The sequence below is a fragment of the Pleurodeles waltl genome, chromosome 11, assembly GCF_031143425.1.
Source record: "Pleurodeles waltl isolate 20211129_DDA chromosome 11, aPleWal1.hap1.20221129, whole genome shotgun sequence".
In the NCBI taxonomy this organism is placed as follows: Eukaryota; Metazoa; Chordata; class Amphibia; order Caudata; family Salamandridae; genus Pleurodeles; species Pleurodeles waltl.
Window position 1 is genome coordinate 988499742 of NC_090450.1, and position 19376 is coordinate 988519117.

General features: G+C 53.7%; 1 protein-coding gene across 2 annotated transcripts in view; it reads right to left on the minus strand.

Moving 5' to 3' along the window:
- Positions 1 to 19376, minus strand: part of LOC138266478 (septin-2) — a 242321-nt gene that overhangs the window by 54693 nt on the left and 168252 nt on the right. For both annotated transcript variants that reach the window (XM_069215313.1, XM_069215314.1), the window contains exon 12: positions 1112 to 1194. In XM_069215313.1, coding sequence (XP_069071414.1) covers positions 1126 to 1194 — 69 coding nt within the window. In that variant the 3' untranslated portion in view covers positions 1112 to 1125. The remainder of the gene's footprint in view (positions 1 to 1111; positions 1195 to 19376) is intronic.

Here is a 19376-nt window from a genome sequence, read left to right on the forward strand (position 1 = left end):
CCTCTTGAGCAAGGCTCGTGCCTCTGGTATCTCTTACATCTCATACTACCTCTAGTGGAGGGCTTGTGCCTCCGGTCTCTCCTACATCTCACACTACCTTTTGTGAAAGGCTTGTGCCTCCGGTATTTCCCATCTCTCACAATTTCTCTTGTCTGTAGCTCATGCCTCTAGTATTCCCTCATCACTACCTTGTGTGCATGGCTAGGGCCTCCGGAAGCTCTCATCTCACACTACCTCATGTGCAAGGCTCATGCCTCCGGTATCTCCTACTTCTCACACTACCTCTTGTGCAAAGCTCGTGCATCTGGTATCTCTTACATCTCACACTACCTCTTGTGCAAGACTCTTTCCTCTGGTATCGCCTAAATCTCACACTATCTCTACTGCAAGGCTCTGGCCTCCGGTATCTCCCATCTCTCACACTCCCTCTTGTCCAACCAAGGCTTGTGTCTCTGGTATTGCCCAGGTCTCACAGTACCTCTTGTGCAAGGCTCCAGCCTCCAGTACCTCCTACCTCTTGTGCAAGGCTCGTGCCTCCAGTATCTACTACCTCTCATATGACCTCGTCTACGGCTCGTGCCTCCGTATTTCCCGGTATCTCCCATCTCTCCACTACCTCTCGTCTATCACTGGTGCCTCCGGCATCTCCTACCTTTCACACTACCTCTTGTGCAAGGCTCGTGCATCTGGTACCTCCTACATCTCACACTACCTCTTGTGCAAGGCTCATGCCTCTGGTACCTCCTACATCTCATACTACCTCTTGTGCAAGGCTTGTGCCTCCGGTACCTCCTACACGTCTCACAACCTCTTGGCTTTTTGAACAGTCAAGTGTCAGAGAAGTGCATCACATTCAAGGCTCCTGCATCTTATTTTCCCATCATGGCCAAGGCTCCTGCCTCTGGTGCCTGCTGCACCCCACTTATGGGTCTGGAAATACCTGCTACAGTCACGGTTTGGAAGCCCAGCGGCTACACACATACCTGATGTCAACAAATTCTGTTTACAGCCAACCATTGGCCCCCTGTTCAGAGCCCACCTCATCCAGCTCCACGAACAGTAGGAAAAAAACTAAAAAACTAAAATGCAACTACATACGAGTGTTCCTTACCTTGAGGGGGCTTCTCAGTCATCCCCCGGCTTCATCCTCATCTGCGCCTGCATCTGGGCGATCATCTGCTGCATCCTGCGGAGCTGCAAGAGGCAGAGAGGAGGCGGTTACTTCAGAGAGCTCAGGTTTAGATAAAACAAGTTCACACACTAAGAACGCTGAAAAGCGTTCGCAGGGTCTGCACGCAGGGTCTGCACAGTGCATGACTGTAGGAGTCACACTGCACAGTGCATGACTATAGGAGTCACAGTGCATGACTAGGAGTCACACTGCACAGTGCATGACTGCAGGAGTCACACTGCACAGTGCATGACTGCAGGAGTCACACTGCACAGTGCATGACTGCAGGAGTCACACTGCACAGTGCATGACTGCAGGAGTCACACTGCACAGTGCATGACTGCAGGAGTCACACTGCACAGTGCATGACTGCAGGAGTCACACTGCACAGTGCATGACTGCAGGAGTCACACTGCACAGTGCATGACTGCAGGAGTCACACTGCACAGTGCATGACTGTAGGAGTCACACTGCACAGTGCATGACTGTAGGAGTCACACTGCACAGTGCATGACTGTAGGAGTCACACTGCACAGTGTTCCCATCACAGCACTGCAGGGCAGCTTCCAGAAGCCAAGCACATGCAAACCACAGTCTGGGTAGACTTACAAGCCAGGCCCGGGATTCAAGAGTTACTGGACCTGGTGATGTGCTTGCTGTCCTCTGAAGCACTAAAGACCATCCACAGACCAGACACACCTACAAGCCAGGCCCAGGATTCAAGCAATACTGCTGTCTGAATGCACTAAATACGAACCACATACCCGGGCAGACTTACAAGCCAGGCACAGGATTCAAGAGGTACTGGACCTGGTGATGTGTCTGCTGCTCTCTGAAGCACTAAGGACCATTCATAGACCAGACACACCTACAAGCCAGGCCCAGGATTCAAGCGATACTGCTGTCTGAATGCACTAAAGACAAACCACAGACCGGGCAGAGTTACAGCCAGGCCCAGTATTCAAGAGTTACTGCTGTCTGAATGCAATAAAGATGCACAGGCAGATGACTTTGAAGGCCTCTCCTGCAAGAGCTGTGAAAAGGAGGGCGAGGGAGGCTGAGATATTGGGAGCCTCAAAAAACTAGGGGTGTTTCTGTGCTGATCGACAGTCGCCTCGCCCCACCCCGGAGAGGCCAGCAGTGCTACAGGTATGTCCTATGATGGATTTAGCACTAACAGAGTAGGCGCTGCAGGAGCCTCTAACCGCAGGGGCAGGTGGGCCCTGGAAGGTCGAGCTGCCCTCTGCCTAGCAAGGCCTGATCTTTAGAAACACCTGATCACACTCACACAGGTCAGGCTGCAGCAGTCTGAGCCTGCAGCGAGCGTGTTGGACTATTACTGGTCCTGGAAGTGGACAAGGGGATAAAGCTTTAGATGCTGCACAGCCCTCCCAGCCCAGTGAGGATTACATGCTGTGTGTGAGAGGGAATGCGCGGAGGCGGTGGAGGGACCGTGCAGTGCACACTCACTCTGGGGATAGGAGGGATGGTGCAGTGCACACTCACTCTGGGGATAGGAGGAAATGTGCAGTGCACACTCGCTGTGGACAGGAGGGAGCGTGCAGTACATACTCACTCTGGATAGGAGGGAGCGTGCAGTGCACACTGGGGAACATGCAGTGCATACTCACTCTGGGGATAGGAGGGAACGTGCAGTGCATACTCACTCTAGGGATAGGAGGGAATGTGCAGTGCCTATTCACTTTGGGGATAGGAGGGAACATGCAGTGCATACTCACTCTGGGGATAGCAGGAAACGTGCAGTACACTTCACACTGTGGACAGGAGGGAGCGTGCAGAACATACTCCTCACTGTGGATAGGAGGGAGCTTACAGATCATACTCCTCACTGTGGATAGGAGGAAGCATGCAGTACATACTCTCTCACTGTGGATAGGAGGGAGCGTGCAGAACATACTCCTCACTGTGGATAGGAGGGAGCTTACAGATCATACTCCTCACTGTGGATAGGAGGAAGCATGCAGTACATACTCTCTCACTGTGGACAGGAGGAAGCGTGCAGTACATACTCTCTCACTGTGGACAGGAGGAAGCGTGCAGTACATACTCTCTCACTGTGGACAGGAGGGAGCGTACAGTACATACTCCTCACTGTGGACAGGAGGGAGCGTACAGTACATACTCCTCACTGTGGATAGGAGGAAGCGTGCAGTACATACTCTCTCACTGTGGACAGGAGGGAGCGTACAGTACATACTCTCTCACTGTGGACAGGAGGGAGCGTACAGTACATACTCCTCACTGTGGATAGGAGGGAGCGTACAGTACACACTCCTCACTGTGGATAGGAGGGAGCGTACAGTACACACTCCTCACTGTGGATAGGAGGAAGTGTACAGTACACACTCCTCACTGTGGATAGGAGGAAGCGTGCAGTACATACTCTCTCACTGTGGACAGGAGGGAGTGTACAGTACATACTCCTCACTGTGGATAGGAGGGAGCTTACAGATCATACTCCTCACTGTGGATAGGAGGGAGCGTACAGTACACACTCCTCACTGTGGATAGGAGGAAGCGTGCAGTACATACTCGTCACTGTGGATAGGAGGGAGCTTACAGATCATACTCCTCACTCTGCATAGGAGGGAGCATACAGTACATACTGTGGATAGGAGGGAGTGTACAGTACATACTGTGTGGATAGGAGGGCGTGTACAGTACATACTCCTCACTGTGCATAGGAGAGAGTGACAAGTCCATACTCCTCACTCTGTGGATAGAAGGACGTGTACAGTACATACTCCACACTGTGAATATGAGGGAGCGTGCAGTACATACTCACTGTGCATAGGAGGGAACTTTCAGTACATACTCACTCTGTGGATAGTAGGGAGTGTACAGTACATACTCTGGATAGGAGGGAGTGTACAGTACATACTCACTGTGGATAGGAGGAAGTGTACAATACACACATTGTGGGCAGGAGGGAGCGTACAGTTCATACTCCTCACTGTGCATAGGAGGGAGTATGCAGTACGTACTCCTCACTCTGTGGATAGGAGGGAGCGTGCAGTACATGCGCCTCACAGTGAAGGGGGAGCAGGGGGTGCTGAGAGGGAATTCTAGGAGAGCCCTGCGTGTGTCCCACTATGGAGAGGATGTACAGCGAGGAGCGTACAGTGCATGCACCTCTCCGTGGATAGGAGGGAGTGTACAGTACATACCCCTCACTCTGGATACGAGGGAGTGTGAGGGAATCTGAGGATGTACGCGTGCTCTGCGGGTGGTAGTGCAAAGCAGAGGGACGGAGGACACTAAAGTTTCATTCATATACACATATATTGGGTGACCAGATTTTGAAAAGAAAAACCGGGACAGGTCAGACATAAAAGTAGGAATACAGCCTTCAGTCTCACTTTTATATCTGGCCTGTCCTGTAAATGTGCGTGAGACATGAACACTCACAGGCAGAGCAGACGGTCAGAAACTAATAAATTACTTCTTCAATTATTTAAGACTCTAGAGCTGCATGTGAAAGGAGCGCATACCTTTCACTTTGGGACACACAGACACACACACCTCACAGATAAGTCTGTGGTCAGGAGTGAGTGTGTGAGACGGAAGTGAGGGAGTGTACATAACATTCTGCAATGACGTCTCGAATGCAAAGTTTTCCTTGGCACCATTCATGTTTCTTGGATGCAGGGACTACGGTTATTTTTAACCCTAGTTCGCAGCCACTTCCTGAAGCCTTGGAACCCAGGGATCACAACGCTTCTCCCGTCATGTGCACACAATTCAGACTTATACTTAAACTGCACTTAAAGTGGGGGGTCAGGAACCAGAGAGGAGGGGGCGGCTTGGATATTTCCAGAGACGTTCCCCAGCCTTTCAGGCGGCCTCCGATAGAGCCAGCTCTGTTCTGCAGAGTCTTGCTCTGACGAACTTGAATATTTCTTAAATACCTCTGCTAAAATTAGCGTTTTCCTTGAATTTATTTCAAGGAGTGATGTGCGAGAGTCTATTACAGACATTTTGCAGAAAACTGTGTGCTTGTTTCATGCAAAATCCATAAAAAGTTTATTTTAATTCAAAACAGGGGACCTCACATGTCTCCTAGATAAGTCTTGGCTGCTCATCCATAGCTACCTCTAGAGAGGCCTGGCTTCTAGACACTGACTACACCTCACCAATAAGGGACACCTGGACCTGATATAAGGTGATGACACCATAGGTGCTCGTCACTCACCAGGCCAGCTTCCTACCTTGCGGTCCTCGGACAGTTCGCAGCGGTGTCAACTTCCTAAATATTCGTACTGTTTGGAGTGGGAGGGGCCTGAAGTGGGGCGGGGTCTGGGCCCGTGCCCAGTATAAGGAGATAAGCACCACCTGTTGAGTAATGCGAGGGCTTGAGGTGGGCACTGGGTGTGTACGGGCATCCGATGCCTCTAGGTTGTACACCAGGTGCACCTGGCACGTCACTGATGTGTGCAGCGCTCTAGGTAATACACGGGACAGGTCAGCACATAATACTGACCCATCCCCAGTATCAGAGAACGCACACCTGTTGATGGCTGCCAAGCCTCGAGCTGGGCACGTGGGGTGTGCGGGCATCTGATGACTATCTTGTACACCAGTGTACCTGGCATGTCTAATTAATACACGGGGAACGTAAGCTCATATTACTGACCCCATCCCCAGTATCAGAGAACGCCCACCTGTTGATGGGTACCAAGCCTCGAGCGGGGCACACGAGGTGTGCTGGCATCCGATGCCTGTAGGTTGTACACCAGTGTACCTGGCACGTCTAATCAATACACGGGAAGGTAAGCTCATAATACTGACCCATCCCCAGTGTCAGAGAACGCACACCTGTTGATGGATGCCAGGCCTCGAGCGGCGCACGTGGGGTGTGCGGGCATCCGATGCCTGTAGGTTGTACACCATGTGAACCTGGCACGTCACTGATGTGTAATACACGGGACAGGTACGCTCATAATACTGACCCATCCCCAGTGTCAGAGAACGCCCACCTGTTGATGATGCCAAGCCTCGAGCTGGGCACGTGTGGTGTGCGGGGGCATCTGATAACTATCTTGTACACCAGTAGAAGATAACGCCTCCCCGGTAGAAGATAACGCCCACCTGTTGGGTGCCAAGCCTCGAGCGGGGCACACGCGGTGTGCGGGCATCTGATCCCTGCAGGGTGCACACCAGAGGTACCCGGCACGTCTAGTTAATACACGGAGCAGGTAAGCACATATTGCTGGCGCAGGTGACCTTTATTTTGTTACACCTGTGCTCACTGCAGGTTACTTTGAACGTCGGTGACGTCACCGAGGTAGGTTATGATGTCACTGACGCGGGTGGGTCACGGGGGAGATGTTAGTACTTTCTAATCTCCATCCCTGCGCTCGCTGTAGGCGAGCCGATGCGCGCACCGTGTGACCTGCGGCGGCGCACGGCACTAGCCAGCAGAAGTCACCGCCGGTCCATGTCACCAGGAGGCCCGGGAGCCCTAGACACAGCCAGACGGGCAGAAACATCAGCCCTAGCTTGAACCGGTCACATTAAGGACGCGCAAGCGGCTTGAGTGTGACCGATGGCCACCTGTCCAGGTAGGGCCTTAGCGCACTGACGACCGCACAATATCACGAGGCGCTTGACGCTAACTACGTCTTGCAGGTGGAGGAGCCTGGCACAGAGGCCAGAAGCTACAAGTGCTTGTTGGGAGGCGCGGGGTATGAATTAATATGGTATTTATAGAGCGCACTGTCACTCAAACAAGAGCATCCTGGCGGCAACGCAGACACCCACTGAACCTGTAAACCAACGCCCCGGGCAAGATGGCAGAAAAGAGCAAAGGCGGGCGGCCTCGCCCTCTAGATTAAGGAACAGAGCATTCGGGGCAAGAAGGCGCCAAGTCCGCAGACTTTTTGGAACTGGCGTCATTATGTATAAACCGAAGCGGGCCTGGGAGTTGATTCCACGGTTTGACACCCGTGATGTAGGCCTGGAGGGGGGAGGTTTTAGAAGATTGGCTTTAGAGGACACAACACACCACAGCGCCCCCACTCTGGTCACTGTGCATTCGAGGACTCACGGGGGACCCTCCGTCTGCACAACTGGTTCCAGGCAGCAGCTGTCATCCAGGCGAACAGTCGCTCCCTGCAAAGGGGAATAACCGGGGACCGACGGATCGTCACAGTAAGTGCCTCGAGTGTTGGGGAAGGAGCGCCAAGGGCCAACCAAGGGTTTATTTTGGCCCCGACCAGGGCGCCCGGAAGTTCCCACGATGCTCGCTCCGCTGGTTAAAAATATCGACACTTCTAAAAACGAGACGGGGCGCAATGAAGCCGGAGAGGTGAGGCCAAGAAAAACACTCTTCCATTAAACCAATGACACACAATGGCCGTCGCGGATCACAGGTTCTTCACGGCGCTTCCAGCCGCTATGATTCATTCACTCCCTGGATGGATGAGGAGAGGGCGCCTCGAAGGGTGCTCCTTTAAAAAAGGGAAGCTCATTCTTGGCGCGGCGCCTCGAGTTTCCTGGCTTCCGAGCAGGTTTTCCTTTTGGCCCCATCTTTTGCTGGCTCGAACTACGGCCCAAAGCCGTCTGTGGCTCTGGGGTTTGTCCAATGGCCCCGGTCTGGTCTACTGAAGGCTTACCCGGTCCCCTCACTCCATTCTTGAAGTAGGTGCCCACCCTCTCCACCAAGCGCACTGGAGTCCTGCACCTTGGTAACTGCCTAGCACAGCTTAACCACACTCGGTTCACTCTTTCCTCTGAAGATGGCGCCCCCTAGTCCCCGACGCAGATTACAGACACTGGTCCATCCCGCGGCTGGTTTCCCGGAATTCTCAGTCGAACAAGTTACTTACCTTCGTTAAATCTCTTTCTGATGGTTAGTCTGTCTAGCCGCAGATTCCTCGCCTTATGATACTCCCCAGGGGACAGAGTCTATCCGCTAACCTTTAGAGCAGTTCTCCCGTGCGCCGATAGGGGGTTTGGGGCGGCGCTGCCCCCATGTTGACCCACATACAAGTAGCACTCACTCTGGGTTGGGGAACAGGTCACGGCAGAGTCTTCTTGCGTTCTCCTACGGCTTTCGGCATCATCTGGACAGTCGCCACAGGCCTTGAAGTCACGGTCATCAGGGGCATCTCATCAGCGTGCCAATGCGTGGAGTCCACTTGGGTGAGTTGCAAAGCACCTGGCTGGTGGCTCTAACACCATACGGGGAATCACTTTGGGGGCATCATTTTTATATTTTATGGTTTGTTTGTTTTACCTGCATCATGGCCTGAGGAGTCTGCATTTCTTTGCATTTGAGTGGGACTATCGGAGCCCGGGCCTTTTTACTGGAGTGGCGGCCATCTTGGGAGCACCACAGTATACGGGAAGTCCACGCGCTCGTTGTGGTCACATGACCATGGGGCCACTCAAGCGCAGATGCGCAGCAGGTGTGTGCCGCTGGCATTCCAAAGACAAGCCCATCTGTGCCCGTTCACGCCAGCACGTCACCAGGAACGCGGTTTGTAAAGGTAACACGTGCTCCACGCTTTCTAGGCAACAGATTCTGGAGTTACAACCTATAAGGACCCGGGGGGGGGGGCTGTGAAAAGTGGGACCCTATGTACATGGAGGGGTTTTGTTGTCCTGCATGCCACCGGCAAAATGAGAGGAACGGTCAGATACGGGGGGGGGGGCTCAGTAACGACACTAGATACAGATATTCCAAGAGCACGTGTGGAGACACATTTAAATGTGCCTTGCTTCATGCTCGCTCAAAGCCTCAACACAGCATGGAGATGAGAGATTTTATAGAGGACCACAGTTTGGACTGTCTCTTTGTGACTGAAACCTGGGCGAAGGAGGACGCAGGCCCTGAGTGGGGATCACAGTTCCTGAAGGTATGCCACTGTCAGGATAGACAGAGGAGGATATGGGGGTGGGGGGGGACTGACTATTGCATATCCCCATGTTAGGCTGCACTCCGAAGCGAGGGGCACGCTAGCCAAGGGGGGGTTGTGAGCAGGGAACAAGAAAGAAATAAAGGTCTCCTGGATTTAATGATTAACTTGGGGTTTTCCCAAAGAACTGAGGCAGCCACACATATTGCAGGTCATACCCTGGAGGGTATTTTTACTAATGGTGATGGAGTAGGGTTGGGAGGTGTGGCTCACTCACCTGGGCTGATCGTCTTGTGAAAGCGCCAGTAGCCGGTGCCACCAGAATGACTATAAGATGGGCCGCATCGCAAGCAGCGAGGGAGAGCGTAGGTTGGCCGAAACGCTTAGTAGGTTGGGAGATATTAGGACGTCTCCTGCAGCGAGTTTTAATAATCGGGTTTAGGCCATATGTGATGAGCTAGCACCCATTAGGGTAACGAAGAAGGGGAGAAGCAAAACCTCTGCCCAAAAAAACTCCCAAGAGAGTGTCGTAGGCAAGAGCGGAGGTGGAGACTAGAGCCCAGATGGAGGAAAAACTGAAACAAAGATCTGTTGGAAGGATAGAAGATGCCATTAAGGAAGCAGAGACTCCCTTCTCCTCTCAAAAAACCAAGACAGCAATAAATATACCCTGTGAAATGTTTAAGACAGTTAAGGAGTTAACATCTCCTCTATCCCAACAGGATTTGGAGAACTCACAGGAGTTCTGTGAGAAATTAGCCTTATACTTTAGGGTTAAAATCCTTAATATTTTTTCAGATTTTCCAGCTATAAAAGAACCCAGAGTGATGATACTAGAGGAAAGGTTTAATGAACAATCCAATAGAAACTCACTAGACAGTTTCTCGCCTCTTACGCAGGTGAGGATCGCCCCCCCTGCTCAGCAAGGGTGACGCAGATGGCCCCTGAGGTAATGGCGGAGGCCTTCGAGAAAAGTCTATAAGCCGGTGATGGTCTCCGGAGAAACACCCTCTGAGTTGGAAGGAAGCCATTATTTGCTCTCAAGGAAAAGTTGAGGGAAGATGCAAATGATTTGAAGAATCTCTCACCCATTTCCTTATTACCAGCCCGGCCTCCGACTACATCCAGCGTCCGGTGGCTCAGGGTGGGGCAGTTATTCTGGTAATGCTAGACCTGTCATCAGCCTTCGACACCATCCCTCCCTCGATTGGTGAAAAGGCTGCGGCAGACAGGACTGAGGGGCAGGGTCTCCAACTGTTGGAATCACCCCTTAGGAACAGGCGAGTATAGTCCGCTGCGGAGAGTTCAGAGCCTCACTGCGGTTGCCTTGTGCGGTGCCACAAGCTTCGTCTCTCAGTCCGACTCTGTTTAACCTGTTCGTTACTCCGCTGGCTCTGCTGAAAAGGCACGGGGCTCTCCGGTGGCTTCCTATGCTGATGACACACAGATCATCGTGCCGGCTGCTAAGGATTGGACAGAGGTGGCCTCGAGATTCAACTCTTGTACGGCGGAGATTTGTAGCTGGACAAAGCAAAATTGGCTCAAGATGAATGGTGATAACACAGATTCTGTTTTTCAGGTGCAGTAGGTCAATTTGGAGCAGTAGTTGGTGGCCGGAGGCTTGCGGTCCTCCACCTATTCCTGTGAAGGAGGCAAAGAACTTAGGAACGTTATTTGGTTATGAACTGAACGTTGGGCGTCAGGTCGGCAAGACTGAGTACCTACCACTGGATACCCAAGATGCTGAGAAATATGTGTCAGTTCATGCCGGGGGAGCGCAGGACTCCTGTAGCACTGGCGCTCATCACCTCGTGCCTGGATTATTGTAATGCCCTGTATTTAAATGCTGCTAAACATTCCCTCAGTAAGCTCCAACTGATTCAAAATGGGGATGCGGGGTTAGTTGTAGGGCTACCAAAGGGCGACTCGGTAAGGGAGGGCCCGAGGACCTTACACTGGCTTCCAGTCAGGAAACGGATCGACTTCAAAGCATTATGCCCGGTGCACAAGGCACTGCATCAGTCCATGTCTAAACACCTGAGATCAGTCTTTACCCAGCATGCCCCCGGTAGACCTTCGAGATCGACAAGTAATAAAACAGGGGTCCTCAGATTTAGGGAGGCCAGATTGGAAGGGGGGGGGGGGGGGGGGGGTGAGACAGCCTTCTCAGTGGCAGCGGCCAGGCTCTGGAATGTGTCACCACATTTGACATCAGAAGGATTGACTCCTATATGGGATTTTCCAGGGCAGTTAAAACCTGGTTCTTCCGGACAGATTGGAATGTTGTAGGGTATTGTATGGTTCTGTCGTGCCAGTATCTCTCAATGCAACTTAGCGCTTTTATACCTGTTGGTTTTAATGCGCTGTACAAATGCAAAATAGAGATACAAATACGTGCAGGCCTGTCACAGACATTTGCTTGCGACAATGTCTTCAGGACTTGAACCCGGTGGTTTCAGGCTGTGACGTTTCCCGTCCACACTGGATAAATATTGACAAGAAGTCTGATCAAAGACTAGGGAGACGCGTTGAATCCGTGCCTGAAGGTGTGGGAAGAAACGAACTGACATCAGCATGCATGGATGGTGATTACATGCAGCTCTGGTCACTTCCGAACCAGAATGACTTATGCACTGAGTCGCACAACGTCACACAGCGGCATGCAGGAGATCTGCTGTGAAAATGTTCTTATCCAGCCGAACGCCCAGGAATTACTCACAAGGTGAGGAATCTACAATTAGAAATATCCATCAGAAAGGAATGTAGATGTGCGCAAAAGCTTGGAGCATAAAGGGAAAATAGCCCGTGATTTTGCCAATGCTTGTATAAACAGGTCTGAAGCGTTTCTCTTTTGTGTGGACACGTCCAATCGATGTTTGGGTGGATAAAACAATGAATGGACACATCCAATCAAACTTTGCGCTCAAAAGACGAGGAATGGTCATGCCCAATCAATGCCTGCGCGGAGGTTATGGATAGGCACATGCCCAATCAATGCTTGCACGGAGATGATGACGGATGGACGCATGCCCAATCAATGCCTCTGTAAGGAACATGTGGAATGGACACAAGGCCAATCAATGCATGCACAGGGAAGGCAATATATGGGCACATGCACAATCAATTTCTGCGCAGGGTAGGCAATGGATGGACACAAGCCCACTAAATGCCTGCACAGAGAAGACAAGGGATGGACACAAGCCCACTAAATGCCTGCACAGAGAAGACAAGGGATGGACACAAGCCCACTAAATGCCTGCACAGAGAAGACAAGGGATGGACACATGCCCACTAAATGCCTCCACAGGGACGGCAAGGGATGGACACAAGCCCACTAAATGCCTGCACAGAGAAAACAAGGGATGGACACATGCCCACTAAATGCCTCCACAGAGAAGACAAGGGATGGACACAAGCCCACTAAATGCCTGCACAGAGAAGACAAGGGATGGACACAAGCCCACTAAATGCCTGCACAGGGACGGCAAGGGATGGACACATGCTCACTAAATGCCTGCACAGAGAAGACAAGGGATGGACACAAGCCCACTAAATGCCTGCACAGAGAAGACAAGGGATGGACACAAGCCCACTAAATGCCTGCACAGGGACGGCAAGGGATGGACACATGCTCACTAAATGCCTGCACAGAGAAGACAAGGGATAGACACAAGCCCACTAAATGCCTGCACAGAGAAGACAAGGGATGGACACAAGCCCACTAAATGCCTGCACAGAGACGACAAGGGATAGACAAGCCCACTAAATGCCTCCACAGGGACGGCAAGGGATGGACACATGCCCACTAAATGCCTCCACAGGGACGGCAAGGGATGGACTCAGGGAAGGCAACGGATGGACACATGCCCACTAAATGCCTGCACAGAGAAAACAAGGGATGGACACATGCCCACTAAATGCCTGCACAGAGAAGACAAGGGATGGACACAAGCCCACTAAATGCCTGCACAGAGAAGACAAGGGATGGACACATGCCCACTAAATGCCTGCACAGAGAAGACAAGGGATAGACACAAGCCCACTAAATGCCTGCACAGAGAAGAAAAGGGATGGACACATGCCCACTAAATGCCTGCACAGAGAAGACAAGGGATGGACACATGCCCACTAAATGCCTCCACAGGGACGGCAAGGGATGGACTCAGGGAAGGCAACGGATGGACACATGCCCACTAAATGCCTGCACAGAGAAAACAAGGGATGGACACATGCCCACTAAATGCCTGCACAGAGAAGACAAGGGATGGACACAAGCCCACTAAATGCCTGCACAGGGACGGCAAGGGATGGACACAGGGAAGGCAAAGGATGGACACATGTCCACTCAATGCCTGAGCAGGGAACACAAGGTATGGACACATGCCCAATCAGTGCCTACGCGGGGGAGGGGATGGATGCACACCTGCCCAATGAATGCCTGCACAGAGAAGAGAAGGGATGGACACAGGGAAGGCAACGGATGGACATATGCCCACTCAATGCCTGAGCAGGGAACACGAGGGATGGACACATGTCCAATCAATGCCTGCGCAGGGAAGGAGGTTGATGGACACATGTCCAATCAGTGCCTACGCGGGGAGGGGATTGATGGACACATGCCCAATCAGTGCCTACGCGGGGGAGGGGATGGATGGACACATGTCCAATCAATGCCTGCGCAGGGAAGGAGGTTGATGGACACATGCCCAATCAGTGCCTACGCGGGGGAGGGGATGGATGGACACATGCCCAATCAGTGCCTATGCGGGGGAGGGGATGGATGGACACATGCCCAATGAATGCCTGGGCGAGGAAGGCGATAGTGAGGAGCAGACCAGGACCTGCCATGGCTCAGAGTCATGTCCAAATGTACAGAAGCCAGGCACAAATCAGCAGCAAGCGGGCCTCATCCGCAGGGCCCGGCTCCCACCAGGTCTCTGCAGGCGTCCGGTCTGTAGTGACCAGTCGCACAGAATGAGGCTCTGATGCGCTGGCCCAGCCTCCGTTTGTTCTAGTCCGGGGGAAGCTCCAAACCATTCCCTGTAATAAACAGCCTCCTGCAAGTCGCCAGAGACATTCACAAAGAGTCTTTCAGTGCGGGCTTCAGATGTATAAACCTGCTGGCGACGGCAAGCTTTCCAGGCCCGTGCTCGCCCTTCCTGTGCAAATACTTACACACTTCACCGTGTGAGGAACGAATCGTGTTCTCCAAGCTCTGAGCCAAGGCTTCGAGGGCCCAGGACACTGCATGTGAAGGAGCGCACTGCCGCCGTGTGGTCACCCAGGGCAGTGCAACCATGACTCAAGGCTTCAGGAGCCCTGGTCACTGCATGCGTAGGTGCACACTGCCGCCGTGTGATTAATAAGGGCAGTGCAACCATGACTCAAGGCTTCGAGGGCCCAGGTCACTGCATGTGAAGGAGCGCACTGCCGCCGTGTGGTCACCCAGGGCAGTGCAACCATGAATCAGGGCTTTAGGAGCCCTGGTCACTGCATGTGTAGGTGCACACTGCCGCCGTGTGGTCAACAAGGGCAGTGCAACCATGACCCAAGGCTTCAGGAGCCCTGGTCACTGCATGCGTAGGTGCACACTGCCGCCGTGTGATTAATAAGGGCAGTGCAACCATGACTCAAGGCTTCGAGGGCCCAGGTCACTGCATGTGAAGGAGCGCACTGCCGCCGTGTGGTCAACAAGGGCAGTGCAACCATGACTCAAGGCTTCAGGAGTCCTGGTCACTGCATGCGAAGGTGCGCACTGCCACAGTGTGGTCACCCAGGGCAGTGCAACCATGACCCAAGGCTTCAGGAGTCCTGGTCACTGCATGTGTAGGTGCACACTGCCGCCGTGTGGTCAGGGCGGTGCAACCATGACTCAAGGCTTCGAGGGCCCAGGTCACTGCATGTGAAGGAGCACACTGCCACTGTGTGGTTAACAAGGGCAGTGCAACCATGACCCAAGGCTTCAGGAACCCTGGTCACTGCATTCGAAGGAGCGCACTGCCGCCGTGTGGTCAGGGCGGTGCAACCATGATTCAAGGCTTCAGGAGCCTTGGTCACTGCATGCGAAGGTGCGCACTGCCGCCGTGTGGTCACCCAGGGCAGTGCAACCATGATCAAGGCTTCAAGAGCCCTGGTCACTGCATGCGAAGGTGTGCAATGGCCCCGTGTGGTTAACAAGGGCAGTGCAACCATGAATCAATGCTCAGAGGGCCCTGGTCACTGCATGTGTAGGTGCACACTGCCGCCGTGTGGTCAGGCTGGTGCAAACATGAATCCAGGCTTCGAGGGCCCTGGTCACTGCATGCGAAGGTGCACACTGCCGCCGTGTGGTCAACCAGGGCAGTACAGCCATGACCCAAGGCTTCAGGAGCCCTGGTCACTGCATTCGAAGGAGCGCACTGCCGCCGTGTGGTCAGGGCGGTGCAACCATAAATCAAGGATTCAGGAGCCCTGGTCACTGCATGCGAAGGTGCGCACTGCCGCCGTGTGGTCACCCAGGGCAGTGCAACCATGATCAAGGCTTCAGCAGCCCTGGTCACTGCATGCGAAGGTGCGCACTGCCGCCGTGTGGTCACCCAGGGCAGTGCAACCATGATCAAGGCTTCAGGACCCTGGTCACTGCATGCGAAGGTGTGCAATGGCCCCGTGTGGTTAACAAGGGCAGTGCAACCATGAATCAAGGCTCCGAGGGCCCTGGTCACTGCATATGTAGGTGCACACTGCCGCCGTGTGGTCAGGGCAGTGCAACCATGAATCAAGGCTTCAGGAGCCCTGGTCACTGCATGTCAAGGAGCGCACTGCCGCCGTGTGGTCAACCAGGGCAGTGCAACCATGAATCAAGGCTTCAGGAGCCCTGGTCACTGCATGTGTAGGTGCACACTGCCGCCGTGTGGTCAGGGCGGTGCAACCATGACTCAAGGCTTCGAGGGCCCAGGTCACTGCATGTGAAGGAGCGCACTGCCACTGTGTGGTTAACAAGGGCAGTGCAACCATGACCAAAGGCTTCAGGAGCCCTGGTCACTGCATTCGAAGGAGCGCACTGCCGCCGTGTGGTCAGGGCGGTGCAACCATGACTCAAGGCTTCAGGAGCCCTGGTCACTGCATGCGAAGGTGCGCACTGCCGCCGTGTGGTCACCCAGGGCAGTGCAACCATGAATCAAGGCTTCAGGAGCCCTGGTCACTGCATGCGAAGGTGCACACTGCCGCCGTGTGGTCACCCAGGGCAGTGCAACCATGATCAAGGCTTCAGGAGCCCTGGTCACTGCATGCGAAGGTGTGCAATGGCCCCGTGTGGTTAACAAGGGCAGTGCAACCATGAATCAAGGCTCCGAGGGCCCTGGTCACTGCATGTGTAGGTGCACACTGCCGCCGTGTGGTCAGGGTGGTGCAAACATGAATCAAGGCTTCGAGGGCCCTGGTCACTGCATGCGAAGGTGCACATTGCGCCGTGTGGTCAACCAGGGCAGTACAGCCATGAATCAAGGCTTCAGGAGCCCTGGTCACTTGCATGCGAAGATGTGCAATGCCGCCGTGTGGTCAGGGCAGTGCAACCATGAATCAAGGCTTCAGGAGCCCTGGTCACTACATGCGAAGGAGCGCACTGCTACCGTGTGGTCAACCAGGGCAGTGCAACCATGAATCAAGGCTTCAGGAGCCCTGGTCACTGCATGCGAAGGGGCGCACTGTCACGGTGTGGTCAGTGTGGTGCAACCATGAATCAAGGCTTCGAGGGCCCTGGTCACTGCATGTGAAGGAGCGCACTGCCACCGTGTGGTCAACCAGTGCGGTGCAACCATGAATCAAGGCTTCAGGAGCCCTGGTCACTGCATGCGAAGGTGCGCACTGCCGCCGTGTGGTCAGAGCGGTGCATCCATGAAGCAAGGCTTCAGAGGCCCTGGTCACTGCATGTGGAGGTGCGCACTGCCACCGTGTGGTCAGGGCGGTGCAACCATGAATCAAGGTTTAGAGAGCCCTGGTCATTGCATGCGAAGGAGCGCACTGCCGTCATGCAGTCAACCAGGGCAGTGCAACCATGAATCAAGGCTTCGAGAGCCCTCCTCACTGCATGCGAAGGAGCGCACTGCCGCCGTGTGGTCAACCAGGGCGATGCAACCACAAATCAAGGCTTCAGGAGCCCTGGTCACTGCATGTGAAGGAGCGCACTGCCGCCGTGTGGTCAACCAGGGCAGTGCAACCATGAATCAAGGCTTCAGGAGCCCTGGTCACTACATGCGAAGGAGCGCACTGCTACCGTGTGGTCAACCAGGGCAGTGCAACCATGAATCAAGGCTTCAGGAGCCCTGGTCACTGCATGCGAAGGGGCGCACTGTCACCGTGTGGTCAGTGTGGTGCAACCATGAATCAAGGCTTCGAGGGCCCTGGTCACTGCATGTGAAGGAGCGCACTGCCACCGTGTGGTCAACCAGTGCAGTGCAACCATGAATCAAGGCTTCAGGAGCCCTGGTCACTGCATGCGAAGGTGCGCACTGCCGCCGTGTGGTCAGAGCGGTGCATCCATGAAGCAAGGCTTCAGAGGCCCTGGTCACTGCATGTGGAGGTGCGCACTGCCACCGTGTGGTCAGGGCGGTGCAACCATGAATCAAGGTTTAGAGAGCCCTGGTCATTGCATGCGAAGGAGCGCACTGCCGTCGTGCAGTCAACCAGGGCAGTGCAACCATGAATCAAGGCTTCGAGAGCCCTCCTCACTGCATGCGAAGGAGCGCACTGCCGCCGTGTGGTCAACCAGGGCGATGCAACCACAAATCAAGGCTTCAGGAGCCCTGGTCACTGCATGTGAAGGAGCGCACTGCCGTCGTGCAGTCAACCAGGGCGGTGCAACCATGAATCAAGGCTTCAGGAGCCCTGGACACTCCATAGGAAGGTGCGCACTGCCGTCGATTGGTCAGGGCGGTGCAACCATGAATCAAGGCTTCAGAGGCCCGGGTCACTGCATACGAAGGTGCACACTGCCGCCGTGTGGTCAACCAGGGTGGTGGAACCATGAATCAAGGCTTCAGGAGCCCTGGTCACTGCATGCGAAGGTGCACACTGCCGCCGTGTGGTCAGAGCGGTGCAACCATGAATCAGGGCTTCAGGAGCCCTGGTCAATTCATGTGTAGGTGCACACTGCCGCCGTGTGGTCAGAGCGATGCATCCCTGAATCAAGGCTTCAGAGGCCCTGGTCACTGCATGTGTAGGTGGGCACTGCCGCCGTGTGGTCAACCAGGGCAGTGCAACCACAAATCAAAGCTCAGGAGCCCTGGTCACTGCATGCAAAGGTGTGCACTGCCACCGTGTGGTCAACCAGGGCAGTGCAACCATGAATCAAGGCTTCAGGAGCCCTGGTCACTGCATGCAAAGGGGCACACTGCCACTGTGTGGTCAACCAGGGCGGTGCAGCATGGAGGGCTAAAAACACACTGGGGCGATGAACAAAACAAGATACAGAGGCCGAGGTCTCTGGCAGATATAACAAGCAGCTAATTTGGGCGCCAAGGACCTTCCAAGCATGTAAATAAACAGCTTAATAGTCGTGGGTGCACGAAAATTCACGGAAAGTGACCGAGAGCGGAAAATGAAAGAAGAGCAAAGAAATCATTGCTGAACCACAGAGGAAAGTTATAGATCGAGGGCGTTTTATTTTTACGGACTGGTCATTTCATTGTGTTTATTTCGGAAACCTCATATTCCTACAATAAGTGAGCAGTATACATAAGAAACATGAAAACACCTCCACCTGAAAACAGCAGGAAAAAAGTGTCAATTCATGTCACAGGCTTGATAATATTAAAATACCAATCGTTCACCAAACTGATGCTTAAAAAGACCTCAGTCCATGAATGATCATTTAATAGATCAGGAGAGGTCTAGGGCTTCCTTCACTGATGTCACAAAAATACCTCTTCAGGGTATTTGCGCCGAAGGAGTCTGAACGTGGTGTCCTCGTGTTTTGGGAAGTTTGGGGGAGGGAGCGCGCGCACCCGGGATGTCACGCGTAGATTCATCATAGCAGGCGGGCTTCTGGTCGTGGAGCGCGCGCACCCGGGATGTCACGCGTAGATTCATCATAGCAGGCGGGCTTCTGGTCGTGGAGCGCGCGCACCCGGGATGTCACGCGTAGATTCATCATAGCAGGCGTGCTTCTAGTCGTGGTACTGCTGGCGGCCAACAACAGAGACCTTTTAAGGCAAGGACAAGGTGGGCTCTGGCCCAGGGGCCCAGCCTCAGGGAGCCCCGACAGAGCCAGCTCCTTTCTGCAGTGTGTCTTGCCCACGTGACCTTCTATAGTTCATAAACAGATGGTTTTAAATACCGTTTTCCTTTAA